The sequence below is a fragment of the Lemur catta genome, chromosome 1 (assembly GCF_020740605.2).
Source record: "Lemur catta isolate mLemCat1 chromosome 1, mLemCat1.pri, whole genome shotgun sequence".
NCBI classification, from domain to species: Eukaryota; Metazoa; Chordata; class Mammalia; order Primates; family Lemuridae; genus Lemur; species Lemur catta.
Genome location: NC_059128.1, coordinates 232,681,759 through 232,706,281, shown reverse-complemented (window position 1 = coordinate 232,706,281; position 24,523 = coordinate 232,681,759). Strand labels below are relative to the sequence as shown.

General features: G+C 38.4%; 1 protein-coding gene across 2 annotated transcripts in view; it reads left to right on the top strand.

Annotated features, from left to right (window-relative positions):
* Positions 1-10,224: 10,224 nt before the first annotated feature.
* The window catches only part of NECTIN3 (nectin cell adhesion molecule 3), a 111,548-nt gene continuing 97,249 nt past the window's right edge, over positions 10,225-24,523 (top strand). For both annotated transcript variants that reach the window (XM_045540335.1, XM_045540334.1), the window contains exon 1: positions 10,225-10,461. In XM_045540335.1, coding sequence (XP_045396291.1) covers positions 10,302-10,461 — 160 coding nt within the window. In that variant the 5' untranslated portion in view covers positions 10,225-10,301. The remainder of the gene's footprint in view (positions 10,462-24,523) is intronic.

The following is a 24,523-nucleotide window of genomic DNA, read 5'->3' as shown; positions in this document are numbered from 1 at the left end:
GCTTTGCTATCATAAATAGTGCTGCAATAAACATAAGAGTGCAGGTACTCCTTTGATATACAGATTTCTTTTCATTTGGATAAATACCCAGCAGTGGGATTGCTGGATCATATGGTAGTTATACTTTTAGTTTTTTGAGAAATCTCCATACTATTTTTCATAGTGTTGTAGTAATTTACACTGCCACCAACAGCATATAAGAGCTTCCTTTTCTTAGCATTCTTGCCAGCATCTGTTGTTTTGTTTTTTTAATAATAGTTATTCTAACTGGAGTAAGGTGATATCTCATTGTGGTTGTGGTTTGCATTTACCTGATGTTTAGTAATGTTGAGCATTTTTGATATACCTGTTGACCATGTGTATATCTTCTTTTGAGAAATGTCTTCATGTCCATAGCCCAATTTAATGGGGCTTTTTTATTTCCATCTTAATTTCTTCATTGACCCAGTGGTCATTCAGGAGCATGTTGTTTAATTTCCATCTATTTGTATAGCTTCTAAGATTCCTCTTTATGTTAATTTCTGGTTTTACTCTATTGTGGTCTGAGAAGATACTTGATATGACTTCAGTTTTTAAAAATTTGTTAAGATTTGTTTTATGGCCTAACATATGGTCTATCCTGGAGAATGTTCCATGTGCTGATGACAAGAATGTATATTTTGCAGTTGTTGGATAGAATGTTCTATAAATGTCTGTTAGGATTATTTGGTCAGGAATCCAGTTTAAACCCAAAGTTTCTTTGTTGATTATCTGTCCAGATGATCTATCTAATGCTGAGAGTGAGTTGTTGAAGTCCTTCACTATTATTATATCAGACTCTATCTCCCTCTCTAGATCTAGTAATATTTGTTTAATGACTCTGGGTGCTCCAGTGTTGGGATATATATATATATATATATATATATATATATATATATATATACACACACACACATATATATATATAATTATATAATTATTATATCCTCTTGGTAGATTGATCCCTTTATCATTATAGTGATGTTCTTTGTCTTTTTCTTTTTTTTTTACAATTTTTGACTTAAGTCTGTTTTATCTGATATAAGCATAGCCACTCCTCCTTGCTTTTAGTGTCTGCTTGCATGGATTATCTTTTTCCATCCTTTTACTTTGACTCTACATGTGTCTTTGCAGGTAAAGTGTTCTGTTGTAGACCGCACATAGTTGATCATGTGTCTTGCATCCATTCAGCCAGTCTATGTCTTTTAAATGCAGAATTTAATCCATTTATATTCAAGGATATTAATGATTATGTGAGGTTTTGTTACTGTCATATTGTTGTTTTCTGGTTGTTTTGTATGTTCTTTTTTTCTTTCTTTTTCTCGTGTTGATTGTCATTGTGGTTTGGTGGTTTACTATAGTGGTAACATTTGAATCCTTTCTCTTCCTCATTTGTGTGTTTGGTTTACCAGTGAGTTTTATTCTTTCATGTGTTTCCATGGTGGTAAATTTTGTCCTTTCACTTCCAAGTTAGGACTCTCTTGAGCATTTCTTATCGGGCTGGTCTGGTGGTAATGAATACCCTCAGCATTTATTTGTCCAGGAAAGACTATTTCTCCTTCATTTATGAAGGGTCACTTTGCTGGATATAGTATCCTTGGGTGGCCATTTTTTTCTTCCAGCACTTTGAATATGCCATCCCATTCTCTCCTAGCCTTTATGGTTTCTGCTGAAAAATCTCCTGTTTTTCTGATAGTGGTTCCTTTATAGGTGACTACACACTTTTCTGCTGTTTCTCACATCCTCTGTCTTTCTGGTGGTACATTCAGGCACTGGCTGTGATAGGCAGGGGCAAGATGTTCCCAGGCTGTTGGTGGAATGTGAAGTGTGAGGGCAGTAGCAGCTGCTCTGTGGGTCTGCCACCAGGGACAGTGGGGCTACTCTCAGTGGGAGCAGGGTAGGCAGGCAGCTGTGGGATGCATGGCTGACTCAACCCTAGGTCCCACAGCAGCCCACAACAGCAGTAGTGGAATTTGTCCTTGAAGTGCATGAAATTTCTTGGCCTCCCTTCTTTCTCCTTGGCCCAGTGGTGGCAGTAGCAACCCCAGGCCCTAAGGCAGTATACCAGCTCTTAAATTTCAAGAGACAAATTCATGTTACATTTAGTTTGAGAAAGTGGGAATGTTAAAGGGAAAGATATGGGAGTGTTTTTCATGGTGAAATAGGGTCCTAAAGGGTCTCATGAGGAAAACAAAGAGACTGGTCAGGGATAGAGTAGGCCTAGGACCTAGAGAGGCAAGCTAGATAAGGTGATTAGAAATGAGCTGAGTTTTATATTAAGGTCTTTCAGTGTTGGTCAAAGGAATTAAGGTAAGAGGGTGAGGAGATGTATTAGTTTTTTACTGCTACTGTAATATTGCCACAGACTTAATGGCTTACAACAACATAAATTTATTATCTGTTCTGTAAATTAGGAGTCTGACATGAATCTCATCTGGCTAGAATCAGGGTGGGGGGCAGGATTGTATTCCTTTCTAGAGGCTCTCAGGGAGAATCTGTGTCTTTGCTTATTCAATCTTCACACTACCATATTCTTTGGCTCACTCTCCTGTTCCTCCATCATCAAAGCCAGTAATGTTGCATCTCTCTGACCATTCTTCTGTAGTCGCATCTCACTCTGATTCTTGTCTTCTGCCTTCCTCTTTGACTTTTAAGGATGCTTGTGATTACATTGTGTTCACCTGGATAATCCAGGATAATCTCCCTAAATTCAGCTAATTAGCAACCTAAATTACATCTGCAAACTTAATTTCTTTTTGCCATCTAATGTGGTATATTTACAGGTTTGGGGGATTAGGATGTTGACTTGAGGGGTGGCATTATTCTGGCAGTAAACTGCAAAGGTTTGTAAGCAATAAAGAAGGATGCTGAATTAGCACAATCTAGTTAATAGAAGGAAAAGTTTATCAGAACTGGTTTCAAGCTTTCTATTGGATTGTTGGGAACATGAGCCTTATCAAAAGCCCACTCCCAGGCTCCTACAATTGATATGTAATTCTTGAATGCCTGTTTAAAATACTATTACTACTGACTGCAACTACTACCACAACTAACACCTCTTGGGCTTTATATGTTAGACCGGTTCTAAAGTCATTTCATGAACTAATTTTATCTTTAAGCAATACTGTGAGGAAGGAGTAATCCTTTTCCCTATTTTCACATGAGGTAACTAAGACAATCAGCAACTTGCCCGAGGTTAAACAGTGAGGATTTGAACTGAAATCTAGGCAGTGTGGCTCCAGGGCTTTTAATATTACATCATACAGCCTCTTATGTGCATCTTTCTGGATTGGAGGGCATGGAGTGGGTGATGAGTATGTTTTGGATTAGAACCCAAGAGATACAGGTTAAAAATAATGCTTTAGGTGATTAATTAGGGTTGGATACATTGAAATACCCATGGGGAAAAAAGTGGCTCTTCATTGTACTGAACCTATACAGACAGCAGACTTCTTCAGTTCAGTTCAATCTAAATATAATAGCAAAATCATTTACAAGGCTACTCTTTCTTTTCCCTCTCTTCCTGCCATACATTTAACAAATATTTAGTGATTATTGACAATGTAAAAGAAACTGTACTGGACATTACACAGACCTGGTTACTGAGACATGAGACTCAAAGTAATATTCAGTGGAAGAAAATTATAAAATTTGTTCCAAAATTTTGCCCAATAATTTAAAAATCATCAGTTGCATTATTGCAGCCTTTGTCATTTGGATTTTACTTCCTACTTTCTTCTCCATGTTCTCTCTTCTTTTAATATCCCTCTGCATCTACCTATATTTTCATTACCTTCTTTGACTCTTTTTTCATTCCTTTTTCATCTCTTTGTCCCTTTTGCCTCTTGCTTCTCTCAGTTGCCTACATTATTATCTCCTAGCTAGTCACGCCATATTCAACCCACTTTGGAAAGAAATTATTTTATTTTAAAATACTAAAATTCTTCTGAATTCGTTTTCTCTTTTCCATTCATTTCATCACTTTATTCCATCCACAAATGAAAGTTCAGACCTTTATTCATTCTACTCCTTATAACTTGCTTAATAAACTCCTGCTTATAATTCTCCTAAATCCCCTGAGAATCCACCCATCTTCACCTTCACATTTCTCTCTGACTTTTCTAGCACATTTAATCTTGTCATTCTCCTATTCAAATTCTTCAGTTGTTCTCATGATCCACCAGATAAAATCCAAACTTCTTTACAAGGTTTAAAAAATTCCTGTCTACCCATCTAATTTCATTTTTACCTTATCCCCTAACTCCCCTTTGCATGCTACCTTCTAGCAGCGCAGACATACTTGTGGTTTCCAGAATACATCATACTTTGCCATGCCTCTGTAACCTGCCATGTATCATTCCCCTGTTCCCTCTGCTGCTTTCCCCCCATTCATGTGGAAAACTCCTAGTCATTCTTTAAGATTGTTTAAATGTTATCTCTGCTCTGAGGCCTTCCTAGTCTCTTTTAGGCAGACCTGGGATTCTCTGCTCTCTCCTATACTGTCCATCCCTCCAATGTTTGCAAGAATATTATTATTAGCATTTGGAGTCAGGACTTGGGGTTTTCTATTCCTAACACCTAACATAGAATCCAGCATACAGTAGCTTAATCACCTTTGTTCAATTAACCTACCCTATTATTTAACCTACCATAATGGTATAGTATAGCTCTTCTTTCTGCTTCATTATCAGTTTCTCAAACTATACTCTTTGGAACACTAGCACCTCTACAAAAGAGTTGCATAGTATAAACAAAGTTAGGCTCCAGAGAGTTATGTAAAATGTATGTTTGTTTTCATTGTAGGTATAAGAGAGAAGTCCAAATCTTCTTTTCCCAAATAATCCTTTTATTTAAAACATTTTTTACTGATACATAAGACATGCATATTTTTGGGAGTACATGTGATAATTTAATACATTCATATAATTTGCAAAGATCAAATCAGTATAATTGGACATCCATCACCTTAAGCATTTGTCTTTTCTTCCTGCTAGAAATATTTGAATTATTCTCTTCTAGCTATTTTGAAATATACAATTGGTTATTGTAAACTATAGTCACCCTACTGATCTATCAAATATTGGGTCTTATTTCTTCTATCAAACTGTATATTCCTTTCATTTTAAATTTCATAATGATTCTCAAGTGCAATCAAGGTCCATAAAAGAAATAAATCAGCTAAAGCATCTAAAATGAGAAATTTATGTTTGTTTTGCCATGGAGGAATGTCAACTAAAATACAAAGCATACATATATATGACTGAAATGATAAAATAATTACTTCCAAATTTACTTATTTCAAACTCACCTCAGCTTAACCTGGATTATTGCCAATGAAAGAACAAATTTTGCTCATTTGCCTTATTGCTTTTATTTACACTAATTGATAGAGTGATGTTGTTTCTGTGATTTTAAACAGTTTGACTTAGAGAAAAATAACTGTAACAGCGAAGGTTTGGGGAAATGAGCATTGAAAAACAGAGCATCAATTGAAGTTCAATCAGGACTACAGAAATCATATGATGTAACCAAGGGAACTTAATATAGGGAAACGTTACAAAGGGGTGGGAGTCGGTCTCCAGATCAAAAAGGGAACACTAAGGTGACCCAGAGATATTAACTGTAGGAAATTGTCACTACTTTTAGAGCTGGGAGAACAAAGGGAAAAGTTGGGTTATTAGAACTCAGAAGGTCAGAGAAGGGATCCTTCTTAGCTGGCTCTTGGACCTCTAAGAAATAGGAACAGCCTGGCTGGGCCTGGTACCTTTGAGGAGTCATGATGAGTCTGGCTTTTAGAGTGTAAAAGTGGGAGGCTGAAACCAACTGCTAAAGACAGGGTGACAGGCTATTACTGCTGAGGTGATGCTGAAAGGAGCTAGACTCAAAGTCCCTTCTCTCTTACTTTTGCCTTCAACACTCCCTCTGTTGATAGAACCTATTGACAGAACTCATTAGGAAGCCAGTTGGTAAAGGAGACACATAGTTTACAGAGTCCTAGCCCCAGCATTACAAAACCAGTGTAGAACTATGAATATGGAGTGGAGAAACAATAGTTTGATAGCAATTATATCAAGAGTTTTAAGCAATGGTCAGCTTAAAACTTCAACGTGATCAATCATATACTCACGACCTTAAAAAATTAATACACTTCTATTGAGTTTCCATTAGACATGCACTTGAGTATGGTATGTCACAATAATTATCATTAAATCACCAAATATGAAACCTATATGGTAGACATTATTCTAGGTGCTTGAGTTTTAACAGTGAAAAAAATAGATACCTGCTTGCCCTTGTGGAACTTTCATTCTAGTGAAGGGAAATAGGACAATAAATAGAGACATAACATGTCAGATGGCAAGTACAATGCAGAAAACAAAGCAAGGGGATAAGGTTAAGGGGACAGGGATTGGGATGAAGGCAGCTCTTTCATATGGGGTGGTCCTAGAAGGTTTCAATGACAAAGTGAAATTTTAGCAAAGATTCAAAGGAAATATGAAGGAGAAAGTAGTATGAATATATAGGGAAGATCTTTTCAGTAGGATATAGTTATGATTGATAAACGTGAGTGTAGTGAAAATTTTGCAAGTAGGTGGACTTTTTCATGGGTTTGCAGTTTGTCTTTAAGTATTTGCATACTTTAAAAAGTTCTCTTAGAAGACTGTGGTTCTAGCTGGGTAACATCAGCTTATTATCAAATATAGTACCAAGTTTAAACATTCCACAAAGCATCGCTCATCTCTTCCACTGAGGGAAAACTATGCTTCTTCACACAGCAGGTTATAAAAAATATGCTGATGGTAAGGAGAATTAGCTGAAGTATATATAATAATATCCTACCTCTCCTATAAAATATTTCCTTTGGTTCAGAGTTGGCTATGAAATTCTAATAATAGTCTCAAACCTTTCACTTAGATGATTTGAGTAAATGTAAAATGCCCAGCACTGTACATAACTACTTCTTTGTTAAGGTATCAACCTTTGTTTTTTAGTTAAGAGTTAATGAACCTTGATAATCAGCAAACAGTCTTTGAGGCGGAAAGTGGGATGCACACCATCAGAACTCTTAGCCCAAAACAATGAAATCACTGTTGGTATTAGGACTATGTTGCTTTTTGTTCAGATAGTTTTGTTTTCTGGGAAAACACACGCATACTTCAGTATTCAGTAGAGTCAGAAATATTAATGTTAGCTATAATTAAGTATTCCTTCAACTAATTTGTTACTAATAAATGTGAGCTTATCTATAAAGTTAGAAAACTAAAAATGGTGTAAAACCCAGTTATACTCTCATGTTAAAGGTTTTTAAAATATCAACAGTAATTCTGGTTCTTGAAAAAAATGCATTGTATATATAATATAAAATCTTTTTCTGTAGCCAGTAAAAATTTCCAACAGGAAAGCTTGGGGTGGGCTCATCTAAAATTCATTCATCTGAGGAGAAGGTAGTTTAAGACTAGACAGTTTTAGAAAGTAGAAATTTGAGTTACCTCAGTAAATTTGTTTTTAACTTAAGGAGTAATTTTGAGAGGTAAATGGTGCCCATTAAAAGGCAAGAACTTGGTTCTGGCAGGAAACTCCACTGTACATGGCTGGTAGTATTTGCAGAGCACATAACCTCTGTGCCTAGGTTCTTCCACCTGTCAAGTAGGGATAATAGTAATTGCTGTCTTTCCTCGGAAGCGAGCATGTGCTTTGACATCTCTGGTTCAAGATGCTATATCAACACAAATTATTACTATTATTATAATATAATGCCTTATACACATAAAACAGTAGCATGGTGCTCTTTTAATGCTTATATAACATCTATAAATATTGTTCTTTCATGCTCTCTCTTCACTTTAGGTCAGAGAACATAATTATAGCATGCCACTAATCAATTTCACCAAATATGGAGGAAATATATTTTTTAAAGCTTCATATCCTTTTGAGAAGCACTAAACCTGCTAATCCCTTATGGACTCTATAGCAATCGCACGATGGCCCCTATATTAATCCTTTCCTACCTTTTAAAATGTGGGCTAAATTACTTTTTCTGCAGACGGGAAACCATCAGGGAAAGCCTGGGGTAATGAAATTGGCTAGTGATAATAAAATCTTGGTTGTTTAACATTTAACTGAGTCTCAACAATGTGTTAAAGTGCTATCTAAACAGATAATTAGCTAGTCCTTGCACAGTGGGCTCTAAATTTGGCAGTGAAATTAGGTTTAGGGAATGCGAACATAGGAAAAGAAATTTTCTCAAGGGAAACGGTGGTGTCAGCACAGCTGAGGAATGTCACAATAGCTACATTTCGTCAATTATGATCACCATCAGGGGATCTCCCTGAGCGATGCAGGACAAGGTTTATTCATAAGTGCATCTTGAGGATAGGTAATAGAAAGCCTTGCCTGCAGGAGACAAGCTTACATGGGATGACAGAGGCAGGCAGGCAGAGGGAGGGAGAAGAGGAAGGGGTTGGAGGGAAAGAGGTAACTAGATCGAGAGCTGGAGTCAGGATAGGAGGTGGAAGTTAAGGAAGAAAAAAAAGAGGTGGGCAGGGGGTAGAATGACGTGTTGCCTTGGAGGTGAGTAAAACACTATAAGCCAGTGGGCGGAGGGTGGGAAGACCCTAGTGCTTGAAAACTGAGGAAAAGCTTGGTCTGGGCCACAGGCAAGTATTAGTTTAGCTGCGACAGGCTCATCTCTGGGCGGCTGATAATGGTTCAGCTCTCTTCTTATTGGAGTACATTTGTGGCTATCTGGTGGAGATGGTGGGACCTACGTGAAATTAATGGTGTCAGGCCTGAGGACGGTGTCCTCCGCCTCCAGTCCGCCCGACCCCCGACCCCCGGACAGTCCAAACTGTCCCCCCTTCTCCTTCCCCCGCGGAACTGCGAGTGGCTGTGGCTCCAAGGTCAAGCCACTGGAACTGTGCGTGGCGGGTGGATGAAAAGGGCAGGGCTGTCAGCTCTCTGGGGTCATGGTGGACCACAGACGCTCCTCCTACGGGCAAATGTTTTATACTTCCCGAGGTTGCTTTCTGCGATCAGTTCAAAGGAAAACAGGCAAGAAAATAAAACTACACGTGCAAACATGCAAATGAAACAAAATCAAAGAAAAACACCAACGCACTCGAAGCCCTCCGTTGGGGGAATCCATGGCCTCCTGTTGCCAGTCGCCCGGCGCGGAAGGAGGACAGCCCGGCGGCCGGAGAGAAGCAAGAGCGAGAAAACAAACCTTCGGGGACCCCTCTCCTCGCCCAGTTCCGCTGACCCTTCCACCAAGCCGCCCTCCCAGAGAAAGAAGCAGGAGAAACGCCTGTGCAAGCGTGCCTCGGCCAGCGGGGGACAAGCGGGGCTGGGACGAAGGGAGAGATTCGGGAAACACAGCCGTCCCGGGGAGCAGGAAGAAGGAGCAAGTCTCTCCTTCAGTCTCCCGCGCCCCGGCGAGGCGGGGGCCGACCGGTCCAGCAGGCTGCGTCCCGCTTTCCAGACAGGAACCTTTCGCGTGGGCAGCGGAAGGGCTGCCCCATCTTCCCTGCTCCTCCCCAGCCCCTCCTCGTCCCGGTCCCGGCCGGCCCGAGCGCTGCCAGGGAGAGGGGAGCGCCCAGCGCGACGGTCCCACAGCCCTGCGCCTCGGTCTGCGCCGGCCGCGCGGACCCGCGAGGGGCGGAGTGGGCGAGACCACTGGGAACGCCGGGAAGGGGGGAAAACGAGGCAGGAATGAGGGGCGGGGCCGACTAACAGATTCCAGATTTTCTTGTCCTTTTTAAAGCTCTGTTTGGGAGAAACCCTGTATCAAAGTGGATGAGGAGAGGTTTTTTTTTTTTTGAAAGGGGAGGAGCGTGTGTAGGAGTGCGGGGGAGGAGCCGCGGTCGCACCCCGGGATCGGACGGGAGCGGGCGTCGCGCGGGGAGGGCGGGCGAGTGGCAGCGCGGCTCGGAGGGTCGGTTTCCTCTCCCCCTCCCGCGCGGGGCGGGGTGGTGCGTTCCGAGTTCCCAGGAGTTCGAGGCGGGCGGGTGCCGGGGGGAGGGGAGTGGCGGCGGCGGCGGCGGGCGGCTCCCGCCTCAGCCTCGGCAGTGGCGTCGGCGACGGCTGAGTCGAGGCAGCCGCGAGCGCTCGGCTGAGTGTCAGCCTGCGGCGACGGCGCCAGAGCTGGGAGTTGCGGACGCGCGCGCCGGACCTTCCGCCGCCGCCGCCGCGCCGCAGCCGCTGCTGCCGCCGCCCAGAGCCGGAGGCGCCGGGGCCCGGGGAGAAGGCGGGGCGGGCGGGCGAGCGGGCCGGGGGGAGCGTGGGGGATGGCGCGGACCCCGGGGCCGGCCCCGCTGTGTCCCGGAGGCGGCAAAGCACAACTTTCTTCTGCTTCTCCCCCCGGAGCCGGGCTCCTGCTGCCGCCCCCGACGCCACCGCCGCTGCTGCTGCTGCTCTTCCCTCTGCTGCTCTTCTCCCGACTCTGTGGTAGGTGAACCTCGGCGGCTGGCGCGGGCTGAGGGCGGCGCGACTGGGCCGGCCGGGCCCCTCTCGGGGCGGCGGGGCGGTTGTGTTCGGCGGTTGGCTGCGCGAGCGAGTGCCGCCGACTTCGGCTGGAAACTTTTCGCCGTGCCCGGGGCGAGGCCGGGGCCGGGCCGGGCCGGCGAGTGCGGCGCGGGCTGCCCGCTCCCTCCCCCGTGGCCGCGCGGGTCGCCGCGTTGATGGCCAGGGGTCGGCGGTGGCGCCTAGTGCGCGGGGCTCCTCTGGGTTTGCTCCAGGGACTGTTACTTCCTCGCTCATTCGCGGGGAAGCCGAGAGCGTGGACTTTCGGACTGAGGTTAAGGTGCCGGGATGTCCGTGTGCCGCCTCCCTTTTTCCCCTGGTGAAATTTGAGCTGTGAGCCCGGAAACCCTATGGACCAGAGCCCGATGGATGGAATGAAGCCTTCGAGTCCACCCTCATGGTCTCTACCCTGGAGAAGGCACCATCTTAGCCCACCCTGCTGCAGCATCCCCTACAGCCAGTTTTCTATCGTCCTGCGGCCCCTTTCTGCCCTGGCAGCCTCTGGGTCTCTGTGGATTGAGCCCCGTCGCATCTCTTATTTTAGCAAACCCTATTTGTCCCCAAGACCAAGATTTACGTGTTAAATGCTTGATTGCATGGATTGTGCCTTGGCTGTTGTAAGCGAAACAGCCCCGCGCCTTTTTCCCGTCTCTTTCTTCCCCCATGTTAGGTTACTGTTTTCCTGTCACATTGGGGAGCTAGTCTCTGTAAGTTCTGTTCCCAGGTATCGGAGACTAGAAGCCTGCTTGGTAAGGATCCTGTAAAAAACACATCTGCCTTTCATGCGAGGGAACTGGACGTAAGGGATAATTAATGGAAGGCGGTGATTTGGCAAAATAAGGCCACCAGTCTTTGGAAATTAATTCTAAATGCCTATAGGTAATATCAAAACACTGAGGGACGTTATTTGAGGGCTCTTGGTGAGGAAGGTGAAGAGGTAAAGCTTAAGCTTGTTCAAAGACTGGTTTTCAGTGTTTCAGGTAACCTTGAATAGAAGTTTTTCCGATATTCGTTAAAAGCAGAGATGTGTGCGAATTTCTTCGATAGTGTGACTTAGAAGAGAGTCCTGAGTCAGGGTAGTTGGTTACGAGGGATGCAAAGTTTTTATGATGAGATGGAGTCCCCCCTATAGGCCGAGAATTTCCACTACCAATTCACTACTACGTTTCTAGCACTGTAGTGATAAAGTTTATGATTTACACAGAATATAGTGTAATATATGGAATATTATTTAACGTACACTTTCTATATTCTGAGTCCCCAAATATTTGGTTCTCAGTGCTATGCTTCTTTAAATTGATGCAAAATTCTGGATTTAATTTGTGCGCTGTCCTTTTCCATTAAGGAGGGTTGAGGATGCTGCTTACAACTGGGCAAGAGCGTAGTTGGAGGGGATGACTATCCTGGCTTAGTTTATGTTAAGGATTGAGAGAATATTTGTACCTCAGCAGAGGTAGATATAGTTAGGCAAAGCCCTATGGATGACTGAAGCTAGAGAACATGCACATCCGATAGAGGAGACAGAATTTACATAAATTATAGTGATTGAGGCAATGAATTGTTGATTAGGTTTTGAAGGAACACATTGGTTTTCACATGGACACAGAAAAAAGGTTTTTAAAAAATCTCTTCAATAATGTGGTATTGGAGGGACTTGATATCTTAGAGACAAATGGACTGTGTGATTTAGAGCAGGTGTAAATTGAAGTTTTTAGAGTTAACTTTGCTTTTAGTTGTAGAGATAGACACCAGTTTTGTGTTACTGTGCACTGCTCATTTAAAGAGCTGCTTTTTTTGGCTTATGGTGTTATGACACCCTAATTTGTGAACCCTTATGACAAGTTTTTTCCATCAGCCTTTATTTTAGAATTCAGTCTTTGAATAGGGCACAGTTGTTGTGACTTACGGACGCTTAATAGTATCGAAACAGAATTTTTTCAAGTAAGCTCTTGATCTAACAACTTGTTGATCTAACTACTGTTAATATAGTAGTACTAACATTCATAGTACTACTTAAAACGTTTGGCTTGTACTTACGTTTGACCGAGTAGAGCGTTTTAGAATTGAAAAGATAAAAGCTTTAAAAAGACAACTCTATCTGATGATTTGTTGATCAGAATGCTTTACTTGTTTTATTACACACAGATTTTTTTCTTTTTGCTGCTATTTTTGATACGTAGCTTACATTTAGCATGGCCTTAACTTTAACTTTATTATGCTAATTTGACTGTTAAAAATATTCCTCACAACTGGTAGACCTGATATTCTGAAAGTTATAAAAATATTTATATCAGATTTACTGTTTTTTGTGGGGGAGTGAACATTATCTTATTTGGAGAACTGAACTCTTAAAATGAAAATTTTACAGGTTGACAAACTGACAGTTTGTTTTTAAGCCTAAGAAATTCCTAGGCATAAAGGTCAAGGGGACTAGGTTCATAATATCATCTGACTTGATAAAGACTCATTTATTTAATTCTGAAATTACATGTTTTTTATGATGGCAGTAATCAATTCATAAATGATCAGATTTACCTCACTTTTTCTTCCTACATTTTTCTTGGGAAGTAGAGAATATTAGCAGGGATATGGCATTGACAAATGAGAAGATAGACTATTTGACCTGTGTAAGGTCCCATTTGACTCTGAGATTCTGTGCGTCTTTCCATTTTCAGCAATGCTTTATCTTAAGATTGATGTTTCGTAAAAGATAGTAAAGAAGATCTAATATGATGTGAAACCTTTAAAAGCACTTTGAACATTTCCTATGTCCTTAATAGCCACTTGGGGTGTAACACATGACTAAGCCAGAGTCTTGGCTTCAAGGTGCTTACAACTTTGTAATAGACATAAAGGAAACATGATTATAGAACAGTTTGGTATTTATGATAGAAATATGCATGAGGTACTGTGAATTGCCTGAAAGGTGGATACTTAACCCATTTGGTAAAGACAGGAATGTGAAATGAGGAAAAAAATCAATCACTTTTTAAAAATCACTTGAGTCAGATCTTATTGAGATGTCCCTTCTCTTTATCTCTCCAGAAGGTTATGCTTCAGTTGCTAAAGAGGCAGTTTGATTCTGAAAAAAGAGTGCCACTTAAGTAAACTTCAAGTGTCTTATCTTTTAAGAAAACAGATAACATTGTCACTTTGCTGATTGGGTTCTTGTAAGGATTAAATGAAAGAATAAAACAATACATTTAGAGTGCATGGAATATAGTAACAATTGTTAGCATTTATTATATTGCACAGCATAAACCAACCAGGGTTGGTATTGGTGATTCTTAAATTCTACACTGATGTCCTGAATAGTTGAGTTTTCAAGTTAATTTACTTGTGTATTTGCACTTTACATCTTTATATTGAGGGTATAGCCCAATCAGTGACTCTAAATGTTTATTTAGTTTACTAAAGATAAATATTCAGATGACCAATTTTCAGTATATTAGAATACAGTCAAACTAACTCAACTGTGTAATTGTATGGAGCCTAGTTGACTCTTCTCTTAATGATGTCCAATGCATTTTAAGATTTGGCTATTCCATAAGGTCACCTAGAATTTTAGTGATTGTATTGAAAATGGGAGTTGGGAAAGGGAGACATAGTTAGCTTCTAGTTTATCATCTTACTGATAGTATCGGGTTGGGGCCTATATTATAGTACATGTTGCCTGTATGAATCTTTGTGCATCCTAAACAGATATTACTGGAGAGTAAAACCAAAGTTAGAAGCAAGCAAAAAAGATCCAGTCTTCCTTACTTGAAGTTAGCTACAGCATCAGAAATAGGAATTGTAAGAGCTGGGCAATTGTGTCTGTGTGTGTATTATATATATGGTTACTGTCCTACCTTGTTTATGTCACACTTAAATATATACAACTTAGTGACTCAGCAACTCTGATGTATGTTTTGTTTCTGTATAGTTAAGGAACAAAATTTATGGGTTATTGCCAATTATTTGAAAATTATTGAAGAGAATCTGTGATAACCTTAAGAAAATAGTATTTAGACATTCTGTAATTTACTGATTAAAATTAGTAAATAATATATTGCTGTAACGTATTCTGAAATCTGTTAAAATATTTATAAAAATTAATAAGCACTATATTTTTTGCAAAAGATGAGATATTTAGTTAATAATTACTATTAATATGTAAATGTAGGGTAAAATAAAATAACCCTTAAGTCAGTAATGGAATTTTAAAGATAATTTGCCAAGCACACAGATGAAAAGTCTAAGCACCATTAATCTGTCATACTTTTGATTACCTTATATATTTTTGTCTAAAATTGTCTTTAAATTCTTGAACCCAAGATTTTTATTTTTATAATAGGCTTTGACATAGTTTAATCATTTATTTAAATAACATTTGTTTTAAAACTTTATTAAGGGTAGGCTTCAAGTTATTTTTCTGAAAAGCTCATTAATTATAATATAGGCCATCAACTTAAAATTTTGGTGAGGGCGGCCTTCTATGAGTCTAGATATAGCCATATGCAGGAACTAAAGTTGTTTTAAAAAGGCTATTGTATACTTACATTGTAAATTTTACCTGTTCTGTTTAATATTGCATCCAGGAGATTGTTTTTCTTGCAAGACTGTTGACTGCCCACCATTCATTCTGCTAATTATGAGTAGGGAAGGCTTGTTACATAATGAGTAGATATTCATAAACTGGAATTTAAGCCATGTGTTAAATTATATCAGCTCATAATTGGATTTAATGGCTAAGATTTGATAGTATACCTTTGAACACTTCAGACTACTATTTTATAGGTTTAAGTTAGTAAATTATATGTATGACTCTATAGATAGAAGAGATCTAATAGTTGTTTTAACTTTATTTGGTTTCCCTTAACTTTAATGGTTAAAAAAAAGAATCAGACTTGTTCTTATTTTAAATAGGTTGGTTGTTGCACCTAGTAGAGGGTCTTCAGGCTTTCAGCCTAGGTTTCTTCAGAAGAAATAAAATAACAAAAAAGTGTGGAGCTATATATCACTATGCTCAGATAGCTGCTAAAGTCAGCAAAACTAGGGTGTGTAGGTGAGTTCAGTCATAGTTATTAGGGGATCTTTTTCAAAACAACATGGCCAGGCCCCACTGTGGACTTACTGGATCACTTTTGCAAGAGGGGGAGATGTGGAGTCTGAGGGTTGGGGCATTTGTGTTTTGAGAGACAACTTCAGATGATTCTTTCTTCCCCTGACCAGTGCTATTCATTTCAGCATTTTTGTTTATGATTTGACCAGATGTGATCACTCTTCTGAAAGAAATACACTTCACTGTTTTGTTTATGATTTGTATTTCCATGTGCTTGGCATACAGTAGGCACCCAAGTGTCTTTATTTCAAGAATTTAATAGCAAAATCAAGTTTAGTCTAAATCACTATTAACCAATAGAAAGACAAGTCACATAATTTTAAGTTTTCTTGATGCCACATTAGAAAAGCAAAAAAGAAACAAGGAAATTAATCTTAATATTTTATTTAAAACAATGTAACCAAAATATCATTTTAGCATGCAGTTGATATTAAAAGTTTGAGATATTTTACATTTTCTTTTATAGTAAGTTTTTGAAATCTGGTAGGTATTTTATATTTACAGATCATTTCAATTTGGACTGTCTACATTAGCAGTAGTTGTACCAGAGTGTGGAATGGCTGGCTCATGGCTGCTGTTTTGGACAGTGCAAGTCTAAACTATTCATTGTCTCTGATGTAGGTTATTCTTCCTACTTAATCAAATTCTGAAGGGCTTGGTTTAAGATTAATTTTCTTCATGAAGAAGAAAATTTACCATTTCTTGAATACAGTGAACATGCCAATTCTATTCATTTTTTTCAACCTTAAAGGGTTTAGAACAATGTTTGTCAAAGTATTTCTGTGGAACACTAGTCTCAGAAGATAGGAAGACTTGGATGAAAGTACCATGATTTAATACATTTGGGAATGGGGAAAAACTAACCATATACCCCTCGTGGAAAGTTACAATGTGCATTAGTTTATTAATGGTCTAAAAATATATTTAGTAAAATACACCATTTTACAAACTAATTAAATCCTTTTTTGTCTAATACCTGCTATGTTGCAGAAGCTATGTTGTGTAGAACACACTATGGGAATATATTCTTAAGAGAGGTTTGTACTCTTGATATTCCTATCTTAGAAGAAATATATATTTTAAATTTGCGTTATAAACTAGGCAAGGTTGATAGAGTTAAAGATGTTACTTGATGAGACAGTTCTGCACTAGTTTTTCTTTCTTTCTTTTTAAAATTTTTTTTGCTTTCTTTAGTTCTCTTTATTTCCCATTGTCTTACCCATTTTGAATTTAAGATGTTTGTGAAATTAATCTTGTAGGAGAATACAAGTCTTCCTCTTTGGTGTTACAAAATCAGCTGTGCAGTTATTTAACTTTTGCTTAAGTGGGCATACCTTATGTGTGAACACATCTTGCTCTGGGATTGAGTTTTAGGAATAAAGTGGGTAAAGTTAAGATAGCTAGTTTGCTTTGTGATGGAAATATGCCAGTGCTCCTACTGGGAAAGACATGAAACATACAAGGTGCAAATATAAGAATAGATACACAGAGCTAGGGCTCCAACTCAGCCTTTGAGAACATTGTCTATAATTAAGAGTGTTCTTGACTTTTCTATTGTTTCAATTCAGAGGATGAATAAAAATATCAACGAAATGTTGGTAAACTGAAATAAGATGAATTTCATTTAGTAACTCTATTTCTGAGTTATCCATGATTGCCGTGACTAAAATTTCATAGCCCATGTTTTGAAGATTATTAATAAAATTTTTAATTTAGTCATAGCTACTGTGGACTATTAAGATTAAGATTAATTTCACAAATGTCCTGTCATTATGAACTCACACTCCCTACTAATTTGATTTAGATTAGAGATAATCATTCATGGCTATATACATTCAATTTAATGCTAAGTCAGAAAATAAACTGCCTAGTTTTTAAACCTGCTTACAGATATTCTAGCTCCTGTATTTCAAATGCAGAATAAAAGAGTGCTTCTCAGTATTTTTTATTTAATTTTTTTGAAGAAATTCAAGTGTGAGAGGGTACATAGCTAACAGTTCTATACTTCTTGCTAAGGGCAGAGGGCTAGAACATCATAGCATTTTTCACTAAATCGTGAGTCTGCTTATGTTAATGGCTACAGCAGCCACTCTAAAACTCTGCATTTCTGCTTGTTTAAATTTAAAGGAGATAAATTACTACTAACACAAACTTAGAGAAACATATGCAAATAATAAAGTTGTATTCAGTAACCACTTTGATAGTAGCTTCCCCATTCCTGTAAGCAATTCTGAGGTTATAAATATATGATTATCTTGATGATGTAATTTGTCTGCCTAGTACATATTAAAAACAAAATGAATTTGAATATTGAAGTAACAGTAAGGACTTCCTATTTTTCAAGTTGTTGCCTTGAAAAGTTTGTTGTTATATACTAGTACAATGTCAAAGGATTTATATTTTTTCCTTTTAAAGCTGGTATTGACCCTATAGTTGACTGACTGATTTTGAATAACAAAAAGGAGCCATATCAAGGCTAGAATAGTAATACTAATGAAGACATCTTTTTTTCTTAGGAGATAAGACTGTCTAGTTAGACTGTTGACAATCTTTTCTGTATTTAAGAAAATAAAATTAGGAAATAGATTATTTTTTACAGTTTTCAATGAGAAAACATTTTCAAACATTTTCAACTTTTAGATTCTTAAAGGAATCAGCGATTATAGTGGCTATTTTGAAACCATGCATTGTTTATCAAACTTGTTTTTCCATATGTATATAAAAGGATCTGGTCATTGATAGATTTTTGTTGTATTTATAGTTGATAGTGAAAATGTTTAAATATTTACGTAGCTGGTGAAATTTGTATGTAGCATCCTCCAATATCTCTTGTCCTCCAAAAGCTTTAATCTTGACAGCATCTGTTAAAATATGAAAACCAATCCTGAAATTTCCTAAGAAAAATAAAACATATTTTTTGAGGCTACTGCTGTTGCTTTGCTGCCCTCTACAGTCATCTAAAATAGTCACTGTAGATTTTCTCCCATCAGATGATTAGAATGGTAAAATTTAGTTAGTTACAACAGTTGATCTATACCTGTTATGCAAAAAATGAGGGGCTTGGAAATTGGAGCAGGGAATAAGTTGGGAACTAGTGAGCATCAACCAGGAAACAGGTGATAGAGCACCAGTCGTGTGCTAGATAGTACAGAGGATACCACGGTAGAATAAAGCATGGTGGGTGGCTCTCTAAAGCTTATAAATCCATTAATAAGATTAATAGCATAAATATAACATTTGTAACCAACATACAAAGTGGTGTGATACAGCTTAAAAAAAGATCAGTAAGGCCTGGAAGAGTTAAGGAAAATGATGAGACTTTTGAGCTATGTCTCCAAGAATAAATAGTTTAGACAGGTAAAACAGGGTTATTTCAAACAGAGAAGAGTGTTTATTTAAAACATAAAACACAAAGCATCTGTTACAGGAGAAGTTCTCTGCTAGGCCCCTTGTAGTCTTTACCCTTAAGAAATGTAAAATTTAATTATCCGAAGATTCACAACTAAAAGATATCGCGCGTGCGCGCTCGCTCTCTCTCTCTCTCTCTCTCTCTCTCTCTCTCTCTCTCTGTTCTAAATCCAGTTACTTCTCTGCCTGTTTTTTTCCTCTGTAAAACTGGCTATATAATACTTCTTTCACAGAATTCTTATGAAAATTAAATTGCAATAAAGCGCTCTACAAATACAACTAACAGTAATGCAAGGGAAAATGAATTATCTTATGTTAGAAATATAAACAAAGTGTTGTGGGATTATAGAGGAAAGAACAGTTTAATTGGGGCTTGAAGAAGACTTAAAAAAGGGCTGATTTTCTAGCTGACTCTTGATGAAAGAGTTTAGATTTCCATTTGTGAGGGAATGTCAATGAAAAAGAGGACATAAGTTAAAAAGACCATTGAGATAAGAACTCTGTAGAAGGAATTAGTGTTCTCATGTGGTTCAAGCATGAACTTTATGGAGGGAAGTCATGGATTTTTAAATATTTTGCTGAGGAGATTAGACTGTGGTAGGCAGTGAGGAGTTTCTGAAGGCAGGTTACTATTGAGTGTATCTGTGACTTGATAGTATTGTATAGCTCTGGCAGCAGTGTAAAGGATATGTTTAGAATTGTGAGAGACAAGTGAAAGGGAAAACCATTGCAGTGGTCCATGGGAAAGGGAGGATTACAGAGATAAATGTCAATTTGGCAGAGGGATTTAAAGGTAGGGAGGGATCTGAGTAGATTACATGGTATTTGGATATCATTGCGGATTAAGAAGGAGGAGTTAGATATGAACTAACATGGATTTCTCCTTTGAAAGGAAAGGCTAATGAAAAGATTGATGACTTTAATCAATCCATTAATTTTTTGCAGCCTTTTTAATTGTGGTGCCTCTGGGCTGTGTTTTTGAACTAGTTGGAAATTTGTTGAGAGGTAGGAGGTAGGATGTGAAATTGGGCATTATCAGGACTGAGATATTTGGATTGTGTGAGTCAGAGAGAGAGAAGGGGATGGAGGGGCAGAGAGAGGAAGGGAGAAGAAAAAGAGAAGTAGAGAGGGAAGGGAAGAAGAAGGAAGGGAGCTGAGAAAAAATTTTAAGATTGAGATCTTTTGATTAGATAAGCTCTTGGAAAGAGGGAGAGAGGGAGGAAGGAGAGAAATAATGTGGGAAAAAATCTTACTTGACAGATAAACGAATGAATACATTTAGTAGTTGGGGGGGAATTGATGATTCTTAGTAATTCTGGTAAATGTGGTTGGGAGAAAAAAGTCAAATCCCAAGGGATTAACAAAGAGAGGATAGTGAAGAAGTAGTGTAGGGTAGGGTCTACTCTTGAGAAAGATGGGAAAGAGTAATTTGAGAGGGAAGAAGAATATATCAGTTGTTATGGATTGAATGTTTGTGACCCTTGTATTCCCCCAAAATTCATATGTTGAAGCCCTAACCTGCATTATGGTACTAGGAGGAGGTGGGACCTTTGGGAGGTAATTAGGTTTAGATATGGTCAGGAGGTTAGAGTCCCATGATGGGATTGGTGTCTTATAAGAACAGGAAGAGAAATCAGAGCTACTTTTCTTCCGCCCTGTGAGGATATAGCAAGAAAGCAGCCATCTGCAAGCCAGAAAGAGGTCACTTACTAGTAACCCAAACATGCTAGCACTCTTATCTCAGACTTCCATCATCCAGAACTGTAAGAAATAAATGTCTGTCCTGTAAGCTACCCAGTCTCTGATATTTTGTATAGCAGCCTCAATTGACTAATACAGTCAAGGTTCTTAGTTAACAAACATCAGAAACTTGACTCTGGTTAAAAGAATATTGGGTGGTTCACGTTGGAAATCAAGAACCAAAAGAGACTAGGCATCTAGAACTGTATCTAGAATGATACCAAGATAATATTGAGGAGCAGTCTGTTAAAGTCATTACTTATTGTCTTGTAGACACTGAATACTGAAGCCTTACCTCTGACACTGACATTGCTGCTCTTAGAAACTAAATGATGTTGTTGCTATAGCCCAAGAAAATATACTGTCCACTTGTGTCCGCTCAAGAAATTTGAAAATCTTTTTATTTTTAATTTTTATGATAAGACTTCTATGTCTTTGGGAGTAGAGTATGAGAAGCACATTGATAGACAGAGTCCAGGAACACAAAGTAAATAGAAAAATTAAACAGATGGGAGAGGCTAGTCTTAGAAATGAAAGACTCTTCTTTCTACTAGATAGGGAAAAGAAAATGACAGGTAAAGATGTAGAGATAGTGCTAGATGTACGAAAGAGATGTTAAAAAGAAGCTTTGACCTTTAGTGATTTAAATAAGATATTTTTAGAATAAGTGAGTGTGGGGTGATGTTGGGACTTAGAATAGAACCTTTGGGGAAAAATGGAGACCAAGTACCAAGGTATACGCCTGTAGTCTGAGCTACTCGGGAGGTTGAGACAGGGGGATTTCTTGAGCCTAGCAGTTCGAGCCCGGGCAACATGGTGAGTCTCTGTCTCACAGAAAAGAAAAACAAAATAAAAAAAAATACTCAAAAACGTTTTTAAAAAGGGAAACAAGAACCTTTGGGGGAAAATGGAATAAGATATCAACTAAGAATGAATGAAATGATGACTCAGCATTGAAGGAATGAGTTGGCATAACATGAACTTGTAAAATGTAAAAGATGGTGTTGGGGTAGTAATAAGTTTTTTGTTGGTGGCTGTTATTATTTAATTGAGCTCTAAGTCTACCAGAGATTATTGGCATTCCTTGGCCTTGCAGCTGTATCACTACAATCTCTGCTTTGTTGTCACCTGGCATTCTCCCCTGTATATCTCTGTCTTGGCCGTTTCTTCTTATAACAGTCATATTGAGTTAAGGGCCCACCCCACTCCAGTATGACCTCATCTTAATTTATATCTTAATTACATCTGTAGAGATTCAATTTCTGAATAAGGTCATATTCACAGGTACCAGGGGTTAGGGGACACAGTTCAACTCCTAATAAAGGGGTTATGATTTTTGTTTCAGCTGTATTAATTGTGAGATTTGAGGCTTGATTCTTGGTAAATACAGCATTTGAAGATGTGAGATATGAGTTTGCACAACACTTGAGACAGATTCATGAAATATTAAAACTTGTTTATTGACATATACATACAGAAAAGTATGCAGAAGTGTGCAGTTGGGTGAACCATTTATTACAAAGTGAGCATGTCCTTGAAAACACCATCCTGATCAACAAATAAAACATTACCAGCACTCCAGAAGTACCTCTCATACTCCTCCTCAATCATAGATCTTCTCTCTTCTCCGGAAATAACTACAATTCTGACTTCTAACACCATAAGTTAGTTTTACGTGTTTTTGAACTTTGTATTACTACTTCGCTGACATTGTGAGATTCATCCATGTTGTTGCATGTAGCAGTAGTTCTTTTTTTTTTTTACTACAGTGCAATATTTTGTCATGTGACTATTCCATAACTTATGTCAGTTTTAATGTTGGATAGACATTTGGGTTGTTTTTACTTTGAGGCTTTTGTGAATGATACTGCTGTACCCCCTTTTGGGGGTAGAATTGCTCGTTCATTTTATTCATGTTTTTGTTAAAACAGTTTTCCAAAGTGTTTATAACAATTTTTACTTCCACCAATATCCTATTAAGAGTTTTAGTTACTCTACATCCTCACCAGCCCTTTGTAATGTTAGCATTTTCTTTTAACCATTCTGATCAATGTGTAATCGCGTTGTGATTTTTAGTTGTATTTTGATGGCTGAGATACAAGGATTATGAGCCATTTGAATATTTTCTTTTGGGAAGTGCCTGTTCTTTCTCTTCCTTTTGTATTCAGTTGGGTTGTCTTTTGTCTTTTTATGGATTTGTAGGATTTGGGTTTATATATGGTAGGCCTGAACTATATTGCAAATATCTTTGGTCGTTTCACTCTGTGAGTGGTTTCTATTGATGAACACAAGTTCCTTAATATAATATCTATTCATGTAGTCAAAACAAATCTTTCTTTGCAATTGATTATTGGTGTCTTGTTTATAAAGTCTTTTGCTAGTACACCATCATGAAAATTTTTCCCCTGGAAGCTTTATTATTTTGCCTTTACTATCATACATCTAGAATTTAGTTTTGTGAGTATATGAGGTAGGGTCCATATTTTTTCCATATTTGCTTACCCAACTGCCACTATTTATGGAAAAGACCCTCTATTATGCAGTGCTGCTTTTTATAATAAATCAAATAGCCATGTGTGCCTGGATTTATTTTTGAGCTCTGTTCTATGTCCATTTTTCTATCTTTGCATAATTATCACAATGTCTCATTGTAGTTTTATAATGTATCCTGGTATTGGGTAGAGTAAGTTCACCTATTTGTTCAAGTTTATTTTACTTAGTCTTGTTCCTCTTTCCTTTCCATGTAAATTATAGTAGCAGTTTTCACAAAAAGCCTGCAGAGTTTTTATTGGGAGTACAGTAAATATATATGGAGTCACGTGGGGCATAATTGGCATCTTTCTAACACTTAGTCTTCCAATGCACTAACCTGGTTTAACTCTCCATTTACTGAGATGTTCTTTTAAGTACAACTTTCTAATAGTTTTTGGTGTGTAGGGATCTTGTATAACTATAAATTTTTAAAATTGAATCGAAATTATTTGAATTATTTATTATTTGTTTTTTGATATTATAAATAATATTAATAAAACATTTTCTGATTGTTTGCAGGCATATAAAATATAATTGATTTTGGTATTGCAACCTTACATCCAGAGACCTTGTTTAACTTCACTAATTTCTAGTTTTTGTAGAATCTTTTAGATTTTCGATGTACACAATCATACCATCTATGATAATGAAAGCCTGTCTCTTTCTAATCCTTATATAATTTTTTTCCTTTGCCTTATTGCACTGGCTAGGACCTCCAATATGATGTTGAATTAAAGTGGTGACTGCAGGCATCGTTGTCTCATTTGTAAACTCAGAGGTAAAAATGTTCATCATTTCACAATTAAATATGTTTGTTGTAGTTTTTTTTTTTAATAGAGCCCCTTTAAAAAAATCAGTTTAGAGCAGTGCTGTAGTTTTGATGTTTGACCCCTTCAAATCTCACGTTGAATTACATCCCCAGTGTTGGAGGTTGGGTCTAATGGGAGGTGTTTGGGTCATGGGGACAGATCCCTCATGAATAGATTAACACCCTCCCTGAAGGGAGGGGATAAGTGAGTTCTCTCTTTGTTAGTTCCCACAAGAGCTGGTTGCTACAAAGAGCCTTGTACCTCTCCTCTTGCTCCATGGCTTCCTCTCTTGCTATGTGATCTCTGCACACACAGGCTCCCATTCACTTTCCCCATGAGTGGAAGCAGCCTGAGGCCCTCACCAATCTTGAACTTTTATAGACATCAGAATCAT